The sequence below is a fragment of the Silurus aristotelis genome, assembly GCF_946808225.1.
Source record: "Silurus aristotelis genome assembly, chromosome: 4".
Taxonomy (NCBI): domain Eukaryota; kingdom Metazoa; phylum Chordata; class Actinopteri; order Siluriformes; family Siluridae; genus Silurus; species Silurus aristotelis.
The window spans coordinates 13,991,034-14,016,505 of record NC_139577.1 but is presented as its reverse complement, the minus strand read 5'-3'; the positions used below and the strand labels follow the sequence as shown (position 1 = coordinate 14,016,505).

The 25,472-nt window shown below is 40.1% G+C and overlaps 1 protein-coding gene across 25 annotated transcripts in view; it reads right to left on the bottom strand.

Moving 5' to 3' along the window:
• Positions 1-3,638: 3,638 nt before the first annotated feature.
• Positions 3,639-25,472, bottom strand: part of kiaa1109 (KIAA1109) — a 58,438-nt gene continuing 36,604 nt past the window's right edge. For 2 of the 25 annotated variants that reach the window (XM_083540176.1, XM_083540194.1), the window contains 31 exons: positions 24,023-24,234; positions 23,724-23,922; positions 23,580-23,639; positions 23,269-23,495; positions 22,845-23,072; positions 22,033-22,163; positions 21,824-21,947; positions 21,630-21,739; positions 20,870-20,957; positions 20,442-20,516; positions 19,510-19,730; positions 18,525-18,728; positions 18,265-18,445; positions 17,920-18,112; positions 16,392-16,553; positions 16,146-16,285; positions 15,852-16,050; positions 15,556-15,759; positions 15,273-15,449; positions 14,279-14,416; positions 13,956-14,174; positions 13,718-13,871; positions 13,061-13,218; positions 12,297-12,483; positions 11,726-11,943; positions 11,299-11,568; positions 10,436-10,639; positions 9,182-9,376; positions 8,848-8,982; positions 6,391-6,562; positions 3,639-4,815 (listed from right to left, as the gene is read on the bottom strand). In XM_083540176.1, coding sequence (XP_083396302.1) covers positions 4,596-4,815; positions 6,391-6,562; positions 8,848-8,982; positions 9,182-9,376; positions 10,436-10,639; positions 11,299-11,568; positions 11,726-11,943; positions 12,297-12,483; positions 13,061-13,218; positions 13,718-13,871; positions 13,956-14,174; positions 14,279-14,416; positions 15,273-15,449; positions 15,556-15,759; positions 15,852-16,050; positions 16,146-16,285; positions 16,392-16,553; positions 17,920-18,112; positions 18,265-18,445; positions 18,525-18,728; positions 19,510-19,730; positions 20,442-20,516; positions 20,870-20,957; positions 21,630-21,739; positions 21,824-21,947; positions 22,033-22,163; positions 22,845-23,072; positions 23,269-23,495; positions 23,580-23,639; positions 23,724-23,922; positions 24,023-24,234 — 5,405 coding nt within the window. In that variant the 3' untranslated portion in view covers positions 3,639-4,595. The remainder of the gene's footprint in view (positions 4,816-6,390; positions 6,563-8,847; positions 8,983-9,181; positions 9,377-10,435; positions 10,640-11,298; positions 11,569-11,725; positions 11,944-12,296; positions 12,484-13,060; positions 13,219-13,717; positions 13,872-13,955; positions 14,175-14,278; positions 14,417-15,272; positions 15,450-15,555; positions 15,760-15,851; positions 16,051-16,145; positions 16,286-16,391; positions 16,554-17,919; positions 18,113-18,264; positions 18,446-18,524; positions 18,729-19,509; positions 19,731-20,441; positions 20,517-20,869; positions 20,958-21,629; positions 21,740-21,823; positions 21,948-22,032; positions 22,164-22,844; positions 23,073-23,268; positions 23,496-23,579; positions 23,640-23,723; positions 23,923-24,022; positions 24,235-25,472) is intronic. The other 23 variants (XM_083540198.1, XM_083540200.1, XM_083540199.1 and 20 more) reach the window with 20 other exon arrangements.

Below are 25,472 nucleotides of genomic sequence, written 5' to 3'. Positions count from 1 at the left end.
TGAAGCCACCACACCAAACAGCCTCATTACTACACAGCATTATAGAGGCCAAACTTGAATCTTTTTTTTTTTTTTTTTTTTTTTTTTTTTTTATAAACACCTGTTTTAATCGTTCAGATAGATTATTATAATTTTTTTAACAGTAGATATGTATATTGAAATGTATATGAAAGACCAAAATTATAATAATACTGGAATTACTGATAGCAACAGCTTGCGATTGTGTAGTCATGTTTTTTTGTTTGTTTTTTCCTGTTTGTTTTTGTTAAACAGCCAGTTGTACCGTTAAATGTAAGACACTATGGGATAGCTTTTGAATTGTTTTAATAGGTAATATAGAGTGCATTTAACTATAGAGCAGCACATTTTTAGCACGTTAAACTTTTTTTTTTTTTTTAGCTCATTTTTTTTGAGTTCTTGTATCATGCTAGAAGGTTAAATGAGTCTCTGCAAAATCTACCTATTCAGAGTTTAAAAAAAAAAAAAAAAAAAAAGTTAATTGAGGATTGAGTCAGGCGCTTTTTGTGAGGTTTGGGTGAAATAAAGCTTTTAAAAAATATTTTTTGTGCCTTTTGTGTATTTTGCACTGACGATCAACAGAGGAAAAGACAGTTGTGGAACCTGGTAGCTGGAGTCTGTTTTTAGATACAGTACGCTATTTTATTATAAATAGGGCTGTCAAGCGCACAGGGTACACACTCTGACTAGCGCAAGGCATATATATATATATATATATATCACTCTCTCTCTCTCATGTGCATACACCTGACAGGAAGACATTCATGGACTGTGTGATGGTGCTAAAAGTAGCCTTAATCTAAAAGTGAACATGGTCATAAAGGGCTGCAAGTATTCAGCAACACACACTTTGAGATCCATCCATGCTTAATTGGTTGACGATCCCATCCCAGTGTGTGTGCAGAGAAAATGTTACCCAGATCACTATAATACAGTTGAAAAGATTACTTCGAGTTACTGTAGTGTTCAACTGTAATGACTCGTTCTCCTGCGGTCTCCATCACCAGGGCATTTCTGGCTGCAGAGCCGCTGCTTACTGGATGTTGACTTTTGCATCATTCTGCAGAAACTCTACAGACTGACGGTGAACATTTCAGGAGATCAGCACTTTCTAGAATATTCCAAGAAGTGCATCTGGGGACCAACAACTCTACCAGAAAAAGAACTCCTTGTGTTAGAATGTTGTTAGTGTTAAGATGAGCCTCACACTGGTTCTCTAAAAACATTCCTATGTTATCTGTTCAGTGTCTACAGGATCTTTACGATGTGAGTATGTGAGGTACACAGAATGTCTATATCTGGGCTCACACATCAATGTTCTCTTACCCAATCAGGAACAGTTTTAGCTCAGGGTTTTTTTTTTCCAGAGTGTATGTGTATATATATATATCTCCATTAAACTGAAGAACATGTGCACCGTGCTGTGTGATTCTAACCCTGATCAGAAAAGGAACCACGGGCATCATAGATCTCATGGGAAACCTCTCCAAGAATTAAGTTTTGTTTGGGCTTATTCAACATCTAACAAATGTCGAACTCAATCTGCACGTGTTGATTTTTGTTGTTGTTGTGATGTTTGTCATCCAAGCGATTATCCAAGTTCTTATTTCGTTTCTATCGGACGCTTTGAAGCATTTCTCGAATCAAATCATTGGATTTCTTGATAAAGGCTGCACTTTTCTTAAAAAAAAAAAAAAAAAAAAAAAAAGCTCTCAAAAGTAAGTATTTGTGTCAATGAGCATCTCAAAATACTTTTGTCATTGTTCACAAACAAGATCGTCAAAATGTTTATTCATGTCGTTCATGTATTGGGATTGCTGTGGTTGTTACCAGTGTCCGTTTATAGAGGGCGCTATAACGGATGACAATAAAGTGTTATGTTGTGTGTAAAGAAAAGAAGTAGAAGGGTGCTTGGAAAATGCACAGCTGCGTGTAGTTATTTTAATATAAGCAGAGATGTTACACGTCAGTATGATCGCGCACGGTCTCAGTATTTCCTAATAAGACATGCACATGGCTGAATTTCTTCTGTACACGTTACTGTATGCGGGATACTGAAACAAGAAACCGAACAGGATTCACACTTCTACTGCACTGTACTCGTGTTCATTCATTTCCTGGTTCGTCCTTTAAAAAAAAAAAAAAAAGACAATTTTTTTATCCGCCTTCGTTACCGACGTTCAAGATTCATCTGCACAATTCATCAATTCTAGGGGGAAAAAATGGTTAATCAAAATGTGAAGATAAATTTGTTCGCTTGACAACTGGTTTAACCATTTTGCATTCAATGACTTATGCAATGAGCTGTTTTTGGGGGTCCTCAGGTGAAAACCAGTATAATATATTTGGATCGACAGGATAAACAATTGATGTAGGAAACAGTAGACACTTCAAATAAATGAATGTACCAATGTATTGTTCGCATTTTGTTCGACGAAACGAGAAACTGCTTTAAAGATGTGCGAAAGTAACGACATGATGTGGAGTAGTTTTGAGAATTTCATTTCTGATCTGAGAAACGCTCCAAAACAACGGAGGAAAAAAAAAACCTGTAAGCTGCCTAATATAGTGTTGGTCTCCTTTTGCTGCCAGAAACAGTTGCATCAATAAGCCTTAGCTGTCCATCACCCTGTCGCCGGTTCACCACTGTTCCTTCCTTGAACCACTTTTAATAGATACTGATCACTTCAGACCAGGAAAACCCCACAAGAGCTGCAGTTTTGGAGAAGCTCTAACCAAGTCGTCTAGACCAATGGTCCCCAGGCACCGGTCTGTGGGTCAATTGGTACCGAGCCGCACAGAAAGAATACATAACTTACATTAATACTGTTTCATTTATTATCTGATTCTGTTTTATTTTGGAAAATGACCGGATTCTCTCCACCACATCTGTCTATGACTCACTCTAGATGCATGTGAAGATGCTTGGCCTCGGTCACACGTCTTACCTCCATCCTCTACATTCTTAAAGGTGCTCCAGGCCCCTAACACATAATACATTACCGCTAAATTCAAACCCCAAGCGAGCAAAACGAACAAAAAACAACACAGTGGATTCGCGTTTATTATTATATTTAGAAAATACCATCATTTTATTTTGTTGTATTTATCCGCCACACCTTAAAGGCCGGTCCGTGAAAATATTGTCCGACATAAAACCGGTCAGTGGTGCAAAAAAAAGGTCGTGGACCGCTGATCTAGACATCACAATTTGGCCCTCGTCAAACTCAAATCCTTACGCTTGCCCATTTTTTCTGCTTCCAACACGTCAACTTTGAGGACAAAATGTTCACTTGCTGCCTGATATATTCAACCCACGAACAGGTGCCTTGATAAAGAGATAATCGTTGATATTCACTTCAACGCTCATAATGTTAGAATGTCAATGTCGGTGTATGTCCCCATTATACAGTATAGTACAGTGAAACATGAGAAATTGTGTGTAGGATGGTAACTTGGTATCTAAAGTACATACCAAGCTCACTACAAAATCTAGTTACATGATGGAAGGTGTAGTTTTGTGCACTGCAGTGTGTGGACTTGCTCCGCTGATGTCATTTTAAAGGTGAAATGTGTAATAACGTCGCGTGAAGCCGAAATGACGAAGCGAAAGTCGTGCAATCGATCACATTGTTTTATTCAGTTAAAGTCCACCGGACGTGGTCACGTGTGTTTATATATATATACAGTAGTCTATTGCACATCTATACATTAAAAATTTCACACAGGCCTAACACGAGTCATGATTGCACATTAAAGGTATTAAAATATTCGGCTGTGTACGTCAATACAAACCAGACATAGTATTAGAAAGATTCACATTATTTTTTTTGTTTAAATGCAACTCCACGTTTGATCCGTTGCAGTTGATTGGAGCCTGATGCAGATCAGGAAACGTTTGGTCACTTTTAAATAAATCGATGTGCTTAAGGACACATGATATCGCTTGGATCTCGCACAACGTGAAAGGCAGTACAAATTCTGCGAAAGAACACTTGGCACATGTCCTCTGACTTTTAAAATGATATAAAAATAATAAAAATCGAGTGGAATTATAGACAAGCTTGGGTGGGAGTAACACTGCAAGACACTGCATTCCCCCTTTTTTTTTTGTTGTTTTTTTGTTGCATTTATACTGTACAGCTTCAGATCAAACACTTATGGTTCTCACCATGTTAGTGACGTGTTAATGAAACTAGAATGTTTAAGTGCGTTTGATCCAAGTCACAAAGTCCATCTGGCTCTCAGCAGCAAGTTCAAAATCTATATGAGATACAAGGACAACTTGCATCGTCTCACACTCGGGCCACACAAGCAACTACGGTGAGTGTGTATGTGAACAAGAGTGCACTGTACATTAGTGTTCAATCCAGTGTTTCACAGAAGCTTATTGATAACGGACCAGCTTTCACATTTATGTGTGTGTGTGTGTGTGTGTGTGTGTGTGTGTGTGTGTGTGTGTGTGTGTGAATGAAAGAGAGAGAGAGAGAGAGAGAGAGAGAGAGAGAGAGAGAGAGAGAGAGAGAGAGAGAGAGAGAGAGAGAAGGAAGCGGAATGAAACCTTTAAAGAAAGTGTATTAATGTTCCTCTTTGTCTCTTCCTCCTTTCTTCTCTTTCTCATCCTGCAGTGCATTGCCCAGTTTCTTAATGAGAACAGACAGAACTTTATCCAGAGGGTCCATCACACCTCTCTGAAGCCACTTTGGAATTGTAGTTCTTGCATGATGGAAGCCGAGCTTCTGCAGGATGTAGTCCACTCCCACTGGATCGATCTTCCGGCCGGTCCACGAAATCAACCTGGAAATATACAGACGCCAATTACAGCGTTAATTCAGTGCCTTCACAGGAAACCCAGCCGTTTTTAAGATCCCATTACAATGGACCTGATTTATTGAATAGGTTTATATGCAACTATCTACTAAGTTCGTGTTCACACAGGAAGATTGGTATCCAGGAAAACTGCATATATTTATATAATAATAATAATAATAATACTGAAAGCAAGCCGACCTAAATGCACTTTAATTTTAAATCATAAGCTGAGGCGATGATCTTTGCCTGTGCATGTTTAATCTTCGTCTGTGCTCGGATTTATTGCTGTAGTTCTCAAAGACAAACAAGTGACTGATAATGTAAATATACATATACATAATAACTGCCCTTTCCTCCTCCAGAGACCCTACACAAGACCCACATGTCAGAAGCTGATATTAAGTCCTAAGAGGCCATGCATTCTAATATTTCTTTCTTCTTTTTTTTTCGTTCCCTCATGCTCTCGACATAAACATTGTTATTGTTTCCTCTTGATCAGTACTTAATATTTTGGTGTATCCGGCATAAGGTTATTATACCACGGGCCCCGCTGCCACAGATGATTATTATCCATGATGTTGCATCGAGAACATTCCTCACAATCAATACTTTTTTTTTCTGTGTATTTGGCACAAGAGCATGTTCTAGAGGGAGAATCATTGCGGCGTCATGGAAATGGATATCGAGTTGATCATGTGAAAACGAAAGGGGTAAAAAGCAATAATGCATGGCCTCGTAGGACTCCCGTAGATAACGTTTGCAATTGATTATCAATAGCTCACATGAACAATGTCTAGGATCTTTAACTGTGCAAGGAACTCAATAGGCTACAAAATCCTGTGATGCGTCTTTTAAAATGTTATGGTTTCAGCAGAAAGTGATGGAAAAGAAGGCTTCCTGGAGTCTCTACAATATTTATAGCACTCTCTTATTTCCCCTACCTACAGAATATGAAACAATCTTAACCAACGTGCAAATTCAACCTGAATATAAACACGCAGATCCATTAATATCAGGACACAGAAGAAAATGAGTGTTATTGTTGATGTTAACTACAGTAAGAGTTTGAATTAAAGATGAACAATGTAGGAATTACAGCACTGTATTGATCACCGGAGAAAAAAAAAAAACACATTACAAGCTTTTTTTATGATTCTGACAAACTCTAGAGTTCTGGGACAACATCCTATAAACAGAAACAAAGAACGAATTGTACCAGAGTGGTATGATGCAAGTGTTTTAAAAAAAAAAAAAAAAAAAAAAAAAAAAAAAAAGGGGAAGGATCTGCTCATGATCTGAAGCATACCCACCCACCTCATCTTATAGAGTGGGCATGTACAGTACGCAGCTGTCAGTAAAGTTGCTATTTATTGATGATTGCTGACGAAAGCAGCAGAATGGATTCTGAAGGGTATATTATAGATTTAATTTACATTTAATTACGTTCCTCTGTGTCCAATATTTACAGACCTGACCGTATGTAAAAATATCATATAGCCACACACTGTTGAGTGAGTGCAGAAAGATCAGAAGATGTGAGAGCGAGCAGTGTTAAGTTACCGCAGCGTGGGCTCGAGGTGCCAGGTGTTGCAGAGGAACTCTCTCCAGTCCACAGTGGTGTAGTTCACTCCATCTTCTTTACACTTCTCCTTATCCGATGAGCCGTTTTCCTGCTGCGCAGTGGGGCTCTTCTGACCCGGCCGAGACGCGGACATGCGGGGAGCAAACAGGGCTGCGCCACGCACACACACACACACACACACACACACACACACATCAACAGTTAAATACTTGCCTAACATTTATGTAACTGAGCAGCTTAGAGACTATATTCATTATTTCAGAATGTCAAAATACCAGGTATAGACATAATACTAGATAAAACACCGGCGCTCATCCAGGCACATACTGTCACACACTTATAAGGAAAAGCGATACATGCACAAACTAGGGCTGCAACTAACGATTATTTTGATCATAAATTAATGACTTTTTTCCTGATAAATCGGGTAAAAAAACTCCAATGTAGGTTTGTTTGTTTTGCTTATTATAACTATATAAAACCAAAATTCAGTGTATTAAAAAAATGCAAAAGCCACATATTGAGAATAACTATCTTTAATTTAGAGATTTTAAAGCTTATAGTGGCGGTTTTTTGAGCAGAGCATGGGGGATTTCTCCTTTGAACAAATTCTTGCAAAATCAGCATTTGAGTATGAAAGGTGAAGCAATTTGTGTAAATCGACATTTGTATTGTATTTTGCAGATGGCAAGTTGACAACCATGTTTAAAAAAAATCTATATAACATTTAATACAACAGATATTTTGTTTATTGTGAATATATAAGCATCTAGAATATATACTTAATTTTGTATGATAATTAAATGATATATGCATACATTTAATATACAAACAGTAAAAACCAGCATTTGAACGTAGTAAAGCCGCAGTAAATCATGTTTGAAAACAGATAAGTTTCTGTTGTAGTAGACAAATGCTATAAAAAGATTATTAAACAAAGACTTCAGTGAAAATCGGAAAAAAATCCATTGGTGTACAAATGCATCATGTTTCGCTGAAAACCACAACAGTGACTAAAAACATGATCGTTTACTGCTGCTGTTATTTGCTGCTTTTAGATTTAGTGTTTGTTCGCACTGTTTTAATTGAATCCGTCACCATGTCGTGAGCGAACTGATTGCGCAACCTGTGCAACGGCAAAACAGATCCAGTGCGACTGTAACACTTCATTAAACTACACAATATTCACATGATGAGGATTCTACAGTTTCTGCTCACCGTGCTGATGTTTCACCTTCATCTGTGACACCAGTGTGTTTTCTTTTCACACACTTATCATTGTAGTACCGCTTTGCATTACTTCCAAGTACATGTTTCTTTGTTGTGTTTAATATAAAATGCTCCCCTGCCTTGGATGACTTTGGACGAACACTTGTTTCTGCTGCCGGTTGACCCTGTACTGTCCGCCATTTTCGCACGTGGCTGTTACTTTGCCGTCCCGCTAACCCGTAACTTTAGCAATCAAAGTTGACAACGACTGCCTATTATTATCAGCAATTATTATAGATTTTTATCGATTAGTTGTTGCAGCTCTAGCACAAACCTAAAGTTAGAGTGGACTACACTTGCACGAGTCTTGCCTTGCCTGACTGCATTCTCTACCTTCATAGAAGAAATAGTCTCTCTTACTCTTTATTTTTTTGCCCCCCCAGAATTGTAGTTAGCGCTTCGATCACTACTAACCTAATACTAATAGTAATACTAATAATACAGTGTTGTTCAAAAAGAATGAACCGATATCATGACGCATTGCTTCAGTTCCCAAACATCGTCATGGAATGAGTCAGTGAACATTTGAAAAAGAAGTTATCTAAGATGATTGTGAGTATAATACTTGTGACTTGGCTGGAGCTTTGTATTACTTTTCCTTAATAAAACATCATTGCGTAATGAAATCGGTTCATTCTTTTTGAATAACCCTGTATAATACAATCAATCATCATCCCCACTCTATATTAGGCGCCTTTAAGGACTATGTTTAAAAAATAAAACCGAATAAATAATAATCAGGTTAAATACAATGGTGGTAATTGTGTTCATGTGGTTCAAGGTACACTTGATACCACTGATGTGTGATACGGGTAAGGCTGGCACAGGTCTCATGGTATGGGCAGGTTTAAGGGGTTTTGGGTAAGCAGTGTAATTTTAGATCCCACTGTGTTCTGGCTAAAAAAAATTTTTTTTTAATTATTGCTAAGGTTTGCATATGGTGGTGTGTTCTTAATGAACTTCGGCTTTCCTAAAATTCTATCCCATTCTTAAAATAAGAAATAGAATAGAGTAGAGCAAATTATCGTATACCCCTGTATTGCGATACGTACTGCATCGCCGGATTCGTGTCGATACACAGCCCTAAAAAAATACTACAGCAAAAGTGTAAACTCTGCCTATCGTGTGCATTTCTTAGATTTGAATGGCGATATAATATTCATCACCTTTTTCTTTTTCTTTTAAGTATGCAGAAACCAGATCATGCAGGAACATGATGAGCTCAGCGTCCATGGTAACACAGATGTGATCGGTGAATTCAGTCACCACGCTGCACTCCACTTTGGGCTTACTGCTAGGATCTATATACACACACACACACACACACACACACACACACACACACACACACACACACACACACACACACACACACACACACACACACACACACACACACACACACACACACAAACACACACACAGTTCAGGGACAATCTTAAACACAACCACAAGATTTTGCTCATTATTGATGATAAAGGCAATAAGCAGTGGCAATACCGCTGAGGGACGGTTCCTCTGGGTCCTGCACATGGATAGATTTGAAGTCAAGCTGCATCCTGGGCAGAGCAAATATGGTCTCAGTCTCGTGGTTGTAGCTGGAGGAACCACGGAATCCGCTCAGCAGACTGGCGTTTTTAGCTGCAGCTCCGCTGTCCGAGTTATTTGCATCCACATTCCGCAACAAATTCAGCTCTGTGAGAGGGAGATATTTTTAGAAATATTTGAGGGTACAATCTCTTTTTTTTTTTTTTTTTTTACACACACATATACATACATACATACATACATACATACAAGTGGGTGGGGTACATTATGCAGCATGTGCATGTCAGTTCTCAAATTTGACGTGTTGAAAGCATAAAAATGGGTAAGCGTAGCTTTTTGGTTCGAGTATCTTCAAAATGGTGTTTTACAGTGGGTATTACCTACGAAAGTGGTCCAAGAAAGCACAAGCGGTGAATTAAAATTAGCTACTGTATCATAAATCTCTGATATGCTGGCTAAGATAAAAAGGCGCCAGAACACAGTGCATCATAGCTTGCTGCATATGCAGACCAGTCAAAATGCCATGCTGGCCACCGTCAAAACCCCGACAATGGCCACGAGAGCATAAGAACTAGATCATGGAGCAATTGCTTGGTATAGTGGTATAGTATAAGTGAAATGACATCATTCTGGAGATGGCACCAGGATTAAATGAGAAGAAGTTAATCTTAGTTGCAGTCCAAGTACATTCCTTCATGGCAACAGTATGTCCTAGTAGAAGTGACTTTATATGCTTGGACTCCTGAAAAAAAATGCTAAGGAGTTGTTTGAGGAACATGACTCCAAATTCCTCAGATCGCTATCTGACAGAGAATGTGCGGTCAAGCGGGATCGAGGAGAAGTCTGAACCATGGAGGCCCTTATGACTTGCAGGACTTAAAGCTGCAACATCTTTGTGCCAGATACCACAACAGACCTTCAAAGGTCTTGTGAGGTTTAGCCTTAAAGGGCCAACCTGTCTTTTAGCACAAGTTGGAAATACACAACATTAGGCAGTTGGACTAACGCTTTAAGGCTTTCAAGCTGCTAAAACTGTGGTTACTTAAGTTTAAAGCTGATATTTCAAGATATGCTTAAAAAAATACAATCAATCTAAACTAACAGCCTATAAAATACAGTCGACTGTTTATTTTTTTTAAAACTATTTTGCTTACGCCAATTCTCGGTGAGTGAGTGTTATCATAAAAACTGTGTAGAGGTTTCTACCTTCATTCCTCATAGCTGTGACGTAGTTGAACCATTCCTTGACCGTGGCCACTCCATGAGGTGGGTTCTCATGGCGACGACGAGTTACCTTAGTGATGGTTGCCATGGGACTCTCCAGTGCACCGCATGGCTTGGTCACCATCGTGTTGTGTCCAAGGTGAAAGTCCAGAGTCTGCACAATATAGGTGGAGTCATCACTGGTGCCTGAGTGCGAGAGCGACAAAGCTAATGAGTGAGCGTATATACACTATATCGGCAAAAGTTTGCGGACACCTGGTCATGGGTATTGTATGTGCTTTTTGAGCATGGCATTCGAAGTTTAGTTCCAATTTGCTCTTATATTTCGCTCCACTCTTCTGGAAAGATGTTCCACTACATTTTGGAGTGTGCTTGTGGACATTTGTGTTCATCAGCCATAATGGTGTTGGTAAATTCAGGTAGGTGAGCTGAGGAGTCCTGGGGTGCAGTCAGTGTTCACATTCAACCCCAAAGGTGTTCAGTAGAGTCAAAATTCAGCGCTCTATAGCAGGCCACTCAAGATCTTCCTCTCCAAATCATGTAAACTATATCTTCATGGGGCCCACTTTGTGCACAGGACCATTGTCATGCTGGAACAGGTTTGGGTTTTAAGTGAATGCAAAATCCAAAGACAATTGTGTGCCTTCAGAATAGTGGTAACAGCTTGGAGAAGAAACACATATGGCAGGAAAGGTCAGGTGTCACAATACTTTTGGCGACATAGTGTATGTGTGTGAGAGAGAGAGAGAGAAAGAGAAAGAGAGAGAGAGAGAGAGAGAGAGAGAGAGAGAGAGAGAGAGAGACACAGAGACAGAGAGAGAAAGCAATAGACAGTGTTCTGTCACCTATGCAGGTCTCGGTACCATCCTCCCAGATCTTCTGAGCTTCAGTCCAGAAGGCAATGTTGGGCTCCTCAAGGTGGAACAGGACCCATGATTTGGAGCGGAAATTGGGTCCATGGAAACATGCTAGGGTCATGTGGTTTCCATGGAGACTCATTGAACCCCCAAGCTGCACAGCATCCTCCGGGAGTGGCATATGGAAGAGCGAAATGTGACAGCCAGCCACCATTTTGAGCACAGCGGGCCAGTGCCGATGATGAGCTGCATCCATATCTGAGAATAAGTGAAAGAAAAGGAGACTTATATCAGTTCTTAAATGCATCATAAAGTTGCTAGTTGACTTCATTTAAAAATTGACATCCGCTCTGTATAGCTAAAAAAAAAAGAAAGAAAAAGAATCATATACAAAAAAAAAATAAATCCCACTCACAGAGTTCAGCAGCTCCTTTGTCGACAGCAGCTATTGGTGTTTTGGGGGGCAGGTAGGGCCCCGGACCCCAGGTGGAAAGGGCACGCTTGCTTGTGTCAAACTGCTGAGTGAAAAACTCTTGCAGCTTCATGCCGATCTTGATCAGATCAGGAGTGGTGGATCGAGAGATAATCACCTGGAAAATATCCCACTGCAGGTCTCCATGCAAAAAGATCTCACTGCAGGAGACACACACATATGATGGTAAAACTGTTTTTGTGACCTATGACTAATTTATCATCAGTGTGCAGTCGTTGAATACTAATGTATAATACGGTGCTGAGAAACCACAAATCCAGACGTTTTGGTGACGTCTATATTTTTAGTCCATTATACTAAAATAATAGTCCATTTCAGAACCTCTAGAAATCCAGGGGGTGGAGCTAGCCCTGATCCAATGCCTCCTATAAACCTAGACTCTAATATACATTCTAATTCAATAGAGGCTCTACAATTCTACACACCCATCCAGAATGAATTCTGGAGTGACGTCCATTCCTTGTACTTTTAGTTTGCCCAGCTAAGAGCTTACCTTTTCTCTGATTGGCTGGCCTCAGTGCAAAGGTTGACCTTCCACTCATCCTGCAGCTGCAGGTCAGCATTACTGAAGATCCCCATCAGGATACTAGAGCCCATGTAGTCAAGTCGAGCCTCTGTTGAGCCCATGGTGATCTGAATCTTATGGCTTGGCTGCTGGTTGGGGTGTTCGGAAATATGGGCTGTAAAAAAATTAAGTTCAGCGTCAGTTTAACAGCAGGCAGAACATTTTGAGACGAATAAATGATGGAAGAAACTCCTGATTCGAACTCGCCACAACACCCGTGGTCTTATTTGCTGTGATTTTCTTTAAGTAGTTGAAAAGAAGGTTTTGGGATCATGATAATTGTAATAAATATTAATCAGTGTTGGACTCATTCTATTAATAGATTGTTGTGCTGAGAGTAACAGAGTCTTTTCACATAAACTGAGTTTATTAATAGAATCTAATGACAAAAATTATAATAGGAACAATATAATTATAATAAATCATAGTACTTTGGATACTAAAGTACATTTAAAGGCAAATACGTTTGTACTTTTACTCAAGGGAACGTTTAAATTTTACAGAGTGCATCTCTACTGTAACTCAACTACATGCTTTGTGTATTTCGTCCACCACTGATTATTACACAAAATATATAGTATAGTTTCATGTGAAAATGAGAGCGTGCATTGCTTATAGGATCTGTGTTTCACATAAGACAATAATGAGAAGGGAATTCTAAACTTCGTTGAGTGCTTCAGGTGTGTACTTACAGACCATCTCAAGTGTGTTGACATCTATGTTTCCTCCCACCACTCCTCCTTTGGAGTCCAGTTTGGAGCGTCCCAATCCCACAGCCATGCTGATCTCTCGATCTCTATTGCTGCCCACCGACAGACGCCCGTGACTCTTCAAACCACTCGTCGTCCAGCTGCACACATCCACAAACTTCAATTCGGTTGTATTTATTATGCCTATGGTGTGAGTGTGTGTGTGTGTGTGTGTGTGTGTGTGTGTGTGTGTGTGTGTGTGTGTGTGTGTGTGTGTGTGGTGGTCTGAACTAGCAGTTTATACAGGGTCTGGTTAGGCAAATGCTGGAAAATTTATTTTAAAACATTCCTAATTGTTGAACTGATTATTTAGCAGCTTTTTCCTGGATGGTGGGTTTTGTTATTTTTGTTTAACACTGCATTAGCATTTTTGGTTTAACTTTAAAAAAGAAAAAATATAAAATGCTGGTTTATAGGATCATTTACAATTGTTTTAGCAAACTAACGGATATTCCACAATCATAAAGAGATAAAAAATGTTCCAACATTTAATTCGTTCACACCACCCCAAAGCTGCTTGTTTATTCCCAGCATTTGCATCATTCGTGATGGAACACAGTGTGCGTTAAAGTATAACGTATCATGTAGCTGTTATCGTACGTGTTGTTTCCCATGACGTTGCTCATGTTCATTTGAACAGTAAGCTGTTTCAGGTTGATGGCGAACACCACCAGAGTCTCCCATGGCGATCCTTGCTGTGATGTTGCCTTGTTGTTACGGACTGATGGTGTGGATGTCTTGGTTACAGAGTCTGCTGGAAAACACAGCATTGTTAACCAAATACTATATATACACCATATGTGGATTTCACTGTACAGAAGCATATGTTTCCCTGTACCTCTGCGTGGTGCGGAGGAGTCAGAAACACTGCGGGAGCGTCCTGTAGCAGGGGATTTGAGGTGGGTGTGGCTGGGAGCGGTGGAATCATTAAATACACTAGAAGAGTTGTGCTGGGCTGACTGGCTGTCCCAAGTCCTCCAGTAGGCTTTCCGGCTGGATTCGGGAGACAGGTGCTGAGCTACACTCTCTGCTGAGTCAGGAGTGGCCGGGCCTGATGCTAAAATGCACAAGGAGTTGAAAGACGTGTAAAACACAAAGAAAACAACCTAATACTGGGTTAGTATCATTTCGAACAAAAATGCAAGAGACCTCATATCTGACCTGGTAGAATGATGGTCTGATCTCCTAGGAACAGTCGCCTAGCAATGCTGCGACGGTACCAGGCTCTCGGGAAAGCCAAGATCTCACTAAGTCGTCTCATGTCGTACTTAAAGGAAGCCGAGCCAATATCACATACCGCTAAATAAAAAAAACACACATTCCCTTTTTTCAAATCTCAGAGATAGGTGGCCATGTAGAGTTATTTACAGTATCATTATACTATATCCTATACATTATATATATATATATATATATATATATATATATATATATATATATATATATATATATATATATATATATATATATATATATATATCTAAAATAATTTACCGGGGTGTAACGGCACACAGAACAGTTTCGGTACAGGGCTTTGGTTTTGGTGCACATGCGTATCGAATGCAATTCTTGTTTTCCGTGTTTCCTCACAAACATACTGTGTCAAGTTTGTTCAGTCTCTGCACCGCACTCGCAAAAATAAAATGTAGAATATTAAAACAAACTAAATCGGATGAATGCAATACACTTTTTTTAATTATATTGATTAAATTGAGTAGACTGTCAGAAAAATGTTGGCAATAACAGGAAGTCATCAATTTAGCAAAATAAACCAGTGTTTTCTCACATGCGCAGTACAAATCGTGTTTCCGGGACGGATCCAGTAGCCCAGTGTCGTAGCGAAAATGTGAAATGGATATATATATACATATATATTTATTCGATTATTTTTTTTGTTTCATTTAAACCAAGCAGGCATTTTATTTATACCCGTTTTAAGAAATGTAAACTGTTAATCTTCATGAATGACAATAAAAAAAAGTAAATAAAAAAATGACAAACAATTTTATGCTTTGCATTACTGACCCTTAACCATACCGAAATAGAACCGAACCGTGACTTTGAAACCGAGATACGCACCGAACTGTGGATACCGTTACACCCCGAGTAACCAATTTTTAAATACAGTTTATAGAAAGGTGTTAGCAGTGTGCACCCGAAATATTAATGAGAGTGGTGTCCATCTTGCCCGCTTTGCTGGAAATGGACGTGTCAAAAAAGGCGGGATATCCAGTACGCCTCATCCTGGACAGGCTGACTTTAACAAACTCCAGGTTAATTGAGAGTGAATCCTTCCTGCCCGTCACAGATGTGCTTTCCTCTTCTACAGCTCCTAACACGGGAGTTATATTTTGAAGTCGAGCAAATGGTCCTGAATGCAAAACAACTCCACCGTCTTTTAAAATATATAACAATGTCGATGTATATTTGTCGCTTACCCAATGGTCCTGGGCCAGGTGACAGTCCCGTCACAGCAGACTTCTGTTTGCCAGCTCCGTACGGATGAAACACAAAGAGAGAGAAATCGGACATGCATGCTGTGAAGCTCAGTCCAGAGGAGTTAGTGGCCGGGGCTGACAAATCCGATTGGCTACTGCTATGTCGAGTCCGCCCCAGAGGGCTACCCAACCCCAAGGATGGACCTGATAAAAGGCATTTGCTATGGTTACAATTCACATTGAAAACAGCGACACAGATCTACTAACACCATTAAAGAGCAGCTGGATTCTCCTACCTTTGCTGCCAGGTGCTCTGAGGTTACTGTGCACAGAAGGAGGTGTAGAGGAGGGTGTGTGCTGCATGTCAGCTGGATGGGTGGGGCCAGGAAGTTCCAGCTCACCCCGATTTGAGGAGAAGACAAGGTCCAGAGAGGGCAGCTTCAGCATGCACTCCACTCGAGACATAGGAAGACAGCTGAACCGGATCTGAGAGGGCTAAATAAGAACATACATATTCAACTGTATAAAAAATGACTAGGTATATCCAGGTGTAATTCTTCGAAGCAACGATATTTTTTGCTTGTATATACCTGAACTCTGACGTAGACGACCACATCCACAGGGAATGAGGAATACGGAGAGGCGGAGGATGACACCAGAGAGACTTGCGACTCCTCCAGTGGATCCACGGAATCAAAATGACTGACATCTTCTTCTGGTGCACTCATCGCTAGCCACACAAAATATCACGTATGCATTTTTCTAACAGTCGAACAAGATTTTTTTTACACAAACTAAGTATAAGGTGTATTTTTAAAACTTTTCAATGTACGTACTTGTATAGTTCCTGCCCACTGGAGTAATGGGGATGGTCTCCAGTGCTTTTTCTAGGAAATCCAACAAGCAAGGACTAATAACCATTTCCTCAGGAAGAGTCTGCAGGGCCACCCATGCATATAGCTTAGCAGTCTTCGTACCAGCACTTGCCTTGCCTTTAGCTACACACATTAAGAAATTTTAATAGAAACATATTACTTGCAAAAGCCTGCATGTTTTATATAAACACACAAACACACACACACACCATTAAGCAGATTTATGCTTTGTTTCCACAGATCCAGTTATAAAGGTAAATGAAAGCAGAAGCCAAGCGATTCAAAGCATACATGCACTCTGAGCACATAGAGCACAGAACTACTGATGCTACATGCCAAAAAAAATGAGAAAGGCAAATGTCACTAAATATTATTTAGCCACTTTAACTGACCAAACCCAGCAGATATTTGAAAAAATATGATATCAGGCAAAGTATGGATCCCATGCATTTTCATTTAGACAAAATATAGCTTTCGTCTAAAGCAGTACCATTTCATCCAGAAATAGTGAGGATTAGATTTAATGCCTTACTGAGACACACACACCACAGAACACAAACACTAAGGATGCTTATATCTCAATAACTGAGCCCAATGCGATTCGCATCTCGGTGCATAGTCAACGATACGATACATTAAAAGATACATATGAAGCAGCTACTGATGCAACGTGATACGATTCACCCCTATTACCATGCAGTGCGATCCGATTTCGATTCGATTCAACACAATGTGATTCGATGGAAAAAATGATGCTATGCAGTTCAATTAGGTACGGACAGTTCGCTTTTAATTCTTCGGTTCAGACAGACAGCAAATCATCATTTTACTTAAGAGCCTTCTGCCTTCTAATGCATGACCCCTTTCACAAACAGGCTCTTTGTAGTGCAAAAAAGAAAAAAGAATGAAATAACACCAAAAGTACTTTTCCCGTTCTGTCTCCAGGAAGATCCAGCTCTACCTCTGCCATGTTAATCAGTATTCTATGTGACTCCCAGGACACGTCTCGGTAGTGTGATGCGTCATATTCACGTAGCAGCGGCAATGCTGAGAGAACGCGCTTGAAAAATGGTTTAACGAGGAAAATATCAATCTACATATCAAATATTGGTCACAAATTATTGGTCACTTACGAAATAATTTAAATATAGCGCATCTTCTAATAATCATATGCATTATAACCGATGCATTATATCAATACCGTTTATGCTGATGCGAATCGGTGAATTTTTCCATCACTAGCAAACACATACTGGTCGAGGACATGACCCACGTTTATGTAAATAAATAAATAAATAAATAAATAAATAAATAAATAAATAAATAAATAAATAAATAAAGGGGGAAAAGCAGTAAAGGAGAGCCATAAACTGAATGAATACACTATGCGGCTTGCCATACCCCAGGCAAACAGGCTGGGCATGAGGACATGCACATGGCCAGCCAGGTGCACACACATAGACAGAAACAAAACAGAAAAGTTGTATACCTGAGGAGAGAGGAGGGGGAGGAGGGGGAGGAGGGGACAGGTGTGTGTTAGTCTTGCCAGGCGCCATGACCACAGGGCCAGGCAGGTCTCTCATACCATACAGCTTGGACTCTTTGGAGAAGGTTCGGGGTAAGGATGAGCCTCGTGAGGTGTTGGGTGAGTCACTCCTTAGGGTCTTGGAGTTGTAATGCAGCTGAAAAGACATGGTTCACGTCTAATGAGCTACAACGTTCAAGATGAATTCAGGCAAAGGCAAAACGAACATGTAAATCTAATTCTTGGTTAAAAGAAGCATTTGCGTCGTAAGTGTCTGTATTAGAGTATTTATGTACTGTGTGCGCCGACCTTAACATCCACTCCAGGAATGTAAAAGATGGTGGTCTCAATATCGCTGCTTTTGCCTTGAAGAGAGGAAGGCACTCTCTTAGCATTCAGCATGCTGGAGCTGGAGGTGAAACTAGGTTGCAGTTTCCGCCTCTTTGGAGGAGATTCCTGATCCAAACTACGCGAGCTTCGATCACAACTTCTAGACAGATGAAGGGTAGGTGCTTAAAAAAACAGAAGCCAACCCTACGTGCCCTCGGCATTATTTGATTCGAATTTACCTTCGCATTGCAATATCCTCATGCTCTAGCACCTGAGTGCTAGGGTGTAACACACACTTGCCGCTGTCGATCTCCACACGTATGTCAAGCTCGAAGTCAATGTTCCTCTCGGTGGACGTAGTCACTGCTCCACGCTGAGTAGGCTTGGCCGGCCACCTCTCGCTAAACAGCGCCGCAAATGCCGACGACTTCCTCTGAGATGTCCTGAGAAACACAGATGCAGATTTATTATGTGATGAGAAAGAGTTTCTATTATAGAGAAAACAGTTTCTATCAGTGATGGACAAAGTACACAAACCATGTACTTGAGTAAAAGTAGAGATACACTCAGTCAAATATTACTCCAGTAAAAGTCAACGTTCACAACAAAAGCACAACAATCTATTAATAGAATGATATTAATGAGTCAAACACTGATTGATATTTATTACAATTATCATGAGCCCAAAACTTTCTTTTCAAATACTAAAAAAAAAGAAAAGAAATCACACATAAGGCCAAAGGTGATGTGGCAAGTTCAAGTCAGGAGTTTCTTCAATCATTTCTTTCTCTCAACTGCTGAACTGTATGTTGCTGCTAAGCGACAATAAAACAAGTTCAAAACACCATGATTTGTGGCTTGTAAATAAAAGCACTCATAATTAAGAACGAACAACTGATTTACCAAAATACATTTGAGTAAAATGTAAGATATCTGACTTTGAAATGTAGTGAAGTTAAAGTCTACTCAAATGGAAATAAAGTACTGTACAGTACAGATATGCGAGAAAAAAAGCTATTTAAGTACAGTAACTAATTACATTTACTTCCCTACTGTCCACCACTGGTTTTTTATTCATGAGAAAACCTTATAGCTATAGACATACAAAAATACACTCCAGGCAATAGTGCTGAGAGTTTATTTTTACTAAGTTTTTTTTAAATATATATTTATTTATGTCTAAATTTTATTTAGTTACATGTATTTCAACTATGAGATACTCACCCTGGCCGACGAGGGAGGCTCTGTGCTCTCTCGCGATCAAACTCATCATCTTTTTCTGAGTCTTCAGACGAGGAGGTGGACAAGTCGTCACGGCGACTGTCATCAGGCTGGAAGGGAATGCTGGGTGAGAAGACTTCGGGTGTGTTGGGCGCACTGAACACTGAGCATGGTGGACCGTCAACAGTGACAGACAACAAGTCCATCTCTGTCTCCTCCGGGAACTTCAACAACCAGTGAGAGTCAACAGTCAGAGCATCTACTCATCCATTTCTATCTATCCATCTATCTAACAGTCTAAGATGGCTAAGAATTTTGTTAGTCTTTTTACTGATTCAGCAAAATCTCCCCAAGCTGTTCTATACGGAAGTGGCCATTAGGCCTGTCTGAGAGGGAACACAACCAGCTACATGGTTCTGCTTGTAATTGGTCATAGGCTTTATTTTTTTAAGCATTTTTTTCCTCACTCATACATTCATGTTTTAGCACCGTATGACCATATTAATAAGAGCTAATACTATACTAAATCTGTTGACCTCTTATAACCAGGTTAGTATCAGAGAATAGTCCTTTTCCCAAATCCATGCAGTTTTTGCAACCCAACGGAGGAGAGAGGGATGAAGCAATGAAAAGACAGACAGATAAAAAGAGAGAAATGGTCAAATCAAAGAATGCAGCAATGCGCCAGATGTAGAAGACATGATCAACCCCGAAAGAAGAATTAGAATGACACCAGCATTGTGCGCTCGAGAGAGTGTACGCTCGAGAGAGTGGGAGGAAGACGCGTTTCATTTTTGCACAGTCGTAACAAGTCAGGCAGAAGTGAACCAGAGGCAAGACCAGGTGTGCTGCAGTACCATTTGTACTCTATAGACATCTTTGATTGGGTTTTTGGCAGATTCGGTTATAAAGCGTTTTCCACAACAAGGCAGTACCTTAAAAACAGAGTCGGCTGGACTTTGGGGGTGTGGAAGTGGCGTTTGTAGCGTGTCCAGGTTCATGTTACTCATCTTAAACATAAATAAAAGCATGTTTGTGCGCATGTAAAGGAAAGGTCCTGACCAAAAAAAAACAGAAGAACCTCCCTGGACATTACATATGCAATGGGGACTGCAAAATTATTAAAAAGAATTGATCACAAGAGTTAGACAAATGTGCATGTGTGTACAAAGAAGTGAAACCTACATATGAAATGGATGAAAAAAAAACAGTGGAATGATTCACATATTAATTATAAAACGTGCAAAGAGCACATCAAGCAAACGGAGATGTTCTTTCAGCACACATAACTATGACAAACACATAACTAATAACATACACACTTGTGAGCTCTCACACACACACACACACACACACAAACTACCGTGTCGATATTGAAGGTAACCCTTGGCCCTGGTGATGCTGCTTCCACCTTGATATCTGGCAAATCTTCCATGTCACCCAGTCTGGAACTAATAAAAAAGAGACAGACAAATATTTATTCTTTCCTAAACCCACATACTATATATCAGGGGTACCCAGAAAATTACATAGGCTGGAGTGTGATTTTAAATGTATTTGTTTTTGCCTCCTAATGCTAGATTAGTTTATTTTTTTTGTTCTGCACCGTACAGACAAACGAGTGACAATTTTCCAAAAGATATATTGCCTATTAAAAAAACATTACTACCATCATAATGACTTTTTTTTTTTTCATATTTGCTGTTATTGAAATCAAAACATTTACTTGCTTATGAATATGGCTGGTGGGTGAATCCAACAGATAGAATGAAGAAATTATAAATAATAAATATAATATAGCGCTCTCCGGGCAGCGTGCCGTCTCGCGTGTAAAAACAAGCACCACGTGGCGTCAGTGATTCGCCTCTACAGGCCACTATCGTAATGACAGCGGACCGGAAGCCGGAAAAAAGTATGAAATCAGTATAGAATTTTGCTGCTAGTTCCAGCAATCAACTATCGGTGCCTCGGGCTCCATTAATAACTAAGTGAAATGCTAGTTTAGATATGAGAGGAGTAAAAAACATGTATATGGCCCACGGGCCGTAGTTCGAGAACCCCTGCAGTAAACGATCAAAAAAGTTCAAGTTCATGTTATATTAAATACAGTAAAGTGTGTGTACCTCTGCCTCTCGATCCTCTTTATGGCTGGTCTACCTGCAGCTGAGATGCTTTTTGACCTGTTGTAACTGGGCTTATATCCCAATCCCCATTTATCCTTCAGAGATGCGGCCTGAAACCAAATAAATTTGTTCATTTGCTGGGATCGCATACACACTGAACAAACTGCAATAACTGCTAATGAAGGTGTCCTTACCCTCATGCTGGACCGGCGGAGTTTCTTGCGCACGTCCCGACGTATATCGTTTACTGCAACCGATTCCAACTGTTGGTAGCGCTGGATTTCCTGATTGATCGTTCCCTCGCTTGCTCCCAGTTTCCTTACAGAGAGAAAGCCAGAGCATGTTCATTCAAGCATCAAGATCACTAGTTGGGTTTGACGTATTGATCCTGTAGACGTCTTACTTAAGGTCGTCAATGACTTTAGCTTGCTCATTAAGTTCTCTGATGTCCACCAGGCGCTTGGTGAATTTCCGTCCTCGAGCATCGATGATCTGATTACCTGTTACAGCCTGTCTGCGTGGGTCAATGGACTCCTGGATAAATAAGAGGATGATCGATATTTAAGTCAGTACAAAATAAAGAGAATCTGCTGCTCTTTCTCGTGCATGCATGCATAAAAAGCGAACCCTCAATAAAACCACAATCCCAGAATAGAACACAATGCTCCGAGTAAGGTGCATGCTGGAGCATTTGTCACACTTATCATACCATAGCACTAAAATCAAAACCTCGGCACACTCCACACACAGAGACACACACACACACACACACACGACTGCTCAAACATACTCCATTAGCACACCATCAGACTGAAGCATACCCTTTTTGACCTTCTAAGATTGGTGGGAATGGTGTACCAAAATAAGATTGGGTCAGACAAGAAGTCAGATGTCAGACAAGAGTAAGAAGATCCAGAAAAGTCAAACCTGCCCCTACAGCTCCACTGTCTGGACACCTGCAACAGTGCCCATTCAATTTCACTTGAAAACATAATTGAGCTAAAAGTGATTAAAAATCAAAGTGTGGGAAAAAAAAATATGTCGACTTTAAATGAATCAAATGATTTTAAACAATTAATCATTCCATGTTTTGATCATGTTAATTTTAGTTTTCAAACAATCTTCAACGCAGATGCAGGGGATAAAGATGCAAAGTCAGACAGGTCAAGAGAAACCGAGAGGAAGCCAGCCAGCTGAGAACGCTATAGTACATACACAGCCCCATGACAGGGGTCTAGGGTGTCTAGTTCTTTGAGCACTGGCAGAAGTAGGCAGTCGAACACTCCTAGACTTGGCACGAGTTATTGAGCTTGCAGAGGAAACGTCCCGATACTCAGTGGGTGACGAAGGTGATAGAGGGGACAGCGTAGGGTTAAGACCCAGAATGCTGTTCACCAGCCGCTTCCTGAATGACAGTCTGGGGCTGGCATCCCCTTCCACACACTGTAAACAATGGCCAAACACACACACACAGCTAGACCAAAACACACTTCTCACAAAAACATAAATGCATTCAAACATCATGTGAATAGTGCGGACTGAAAACGAATGCAGTGAAACGCAGTTTCCCATTTCTTGAGGCAGAAGCGCAAAAACAACTTGCATTGACTAGTATATGAGAAACATCCACGAGACTAACCATGTGGATAGTGGGGGAAATGTCATCACTCTCGTCCTCGTCTGAGAGGTCAGCCATGTTTTCCGAGTTCAGGTCTGCGATATCGTCCGCATCCTCTTCGCCGGTCAGTGAGGTGAGCGTGTTCCCCAGAGCGTTGAGGCGCTTGCCAATATTGGGGTCCATGTGCACATCTATCCCACACATCTTCCACAGGACGTTTAGTGTCCACGTTCCTGCACTGTTGCTCTCTGCACAGGAGATGGTTTTCTTTTAGAAAAGCTTAAATGCAAACAATGCTGGAAAAAATACACAATCACCACACCTATGCCCACCTGCAGAGGCTTGGCCTGTAGTTCTTGAGCAAACCTCATATGTGCCGTCAGGAACAACACCTTTAAAAAAAAAAAAAAAAAAAACACAGGGCTCAATCACATCTAGGCATTTGCATTACACTGCATTGCTGTATTACTACTCACAGGCATTCATGACCAGATCTCCTCTGACTTCAGGTTTCCAGTCATCCCAAGACGTCTCGAAACCCTCAGCGAAACGGATGCAAAAGTTTTTGAAGTGACCTTTACTGACCAGAGACTCGGATGAACACGCTGTGATCAGAGTGCTTTCGATAGTCAAGACCAAGGCTGAGCCAGTGTCAAAATCCAAACTGTGATTAGCCTAAAGGACAGAGGGTTTATTGAGACAAGCGGTAATAAAAAATATGTTCATTTTGTGAACTAAATCTAAATAAAAAATAAAGAATGGAGTCTCTGGGTACCGGTGAGGCGCTGGTAATGGGTAAGCAGATGCCCAAGTCATTGACCGTCAGCTGCAGGAAGAGAGTGCTGAATGCCTGGGCACTAGTCTGCTGAATCACTGGTAGTTTGTCAACAACTTCTTTAGTGGCCATGTGGATATCGGAGTTTAGCGCCAGACGCTGCTCCTTCCAGTTATCATATGCCGCTTTATAGTTTAACCAGAACAGCACAGCTGAAACACACACAAACCAAAAGAAATTGCAATCGTTGGTCCAATCATTTAGAAAAGGGGTCCCACATTTTTTTTTCTGTGAGGGCCACACAGAAAAAATGATCCTTTCTTTAGATGGATCAGGTCGATCTGTAACGAAAACATTACATGGGTCGTAGTGACTCCCAGTATTACTGTGGAGATTTTATTATGATTTTTATTTTAAATTCGTTTATTTTGTTATGCACTGTACCGACAAATGTGTGTTACTTCTTAAAAACCTGATGAAAAAATGGACTTGCTTATGCATACGGTTGGTGGGTAAATCCAACGAATAATTAGGCAATGTTAATAACTAGAGGTCGACCGATAGTGGATTTCACCCATACCAATAGCTAGGTTGGATCGCATTTGCTAATAACCGATTAATCAAGCAATATTTCTTTAAATGGTACTAAATATTATTACAAAAATAAAAATTAAAAATACCAGTACTCAATCCTGAAAATGTGCTAAAGAAAATAAATGTAAATATATTCATTACTTACATTTTTTTTTTATAATGAATAAAATATAATAAATGATATCGCTCTCTTCGTGCAGCGCGCAGTCTCACGTGTAAAAACAAAGCGGGCGCAGCATCAGTAATTCGCCTCTAGAGGCCACTATTGTGCCGGAAAATCTAACAGTATGTATTTTATCAGTATGGATAGTTCCAACAATCAGCTATCGGTGCCTCGACCTCTTTTAGTAACTAAAGGAAATTTTATTACAAACACGAATATGATATCAGTAAAACGTATTTAAAATCCAATTTTCAAAATATGTCTCTGGCATTGATCAGGGCCGTTTCAAATGTGGGGGCAGGTTGTAGTTTGGGAACCCCTGATTTAGAAAGTGCTTTTAAAAATATATGTATTTTCAAGATGCTTCGCACAATTATAAAAAAAAGTTAATTTAAGCTACAGGTCTCCAAAAACATTACAGCATTCCAATTTTTGACCGACTTTAGGTGATGTAGCTAAGAGATACTAAATGTCATCCTTTGACATGTTAATGAGGCTTGGAAAATTGAACAAGGCTGCTTCCGCTGTTCTGTGTGACCTACTTGTACACAGATCGACAGTCAATCAGACATGTTCAGCAAACCGAGGACATTTAACAGAACTGCACCCACAAAGAAAAACAGTAAAAACACAGTGTGCAGTGACACTCTGGCTTTGTTTAAATACAGCAGCAAATAGTCATTCTTATGCTCA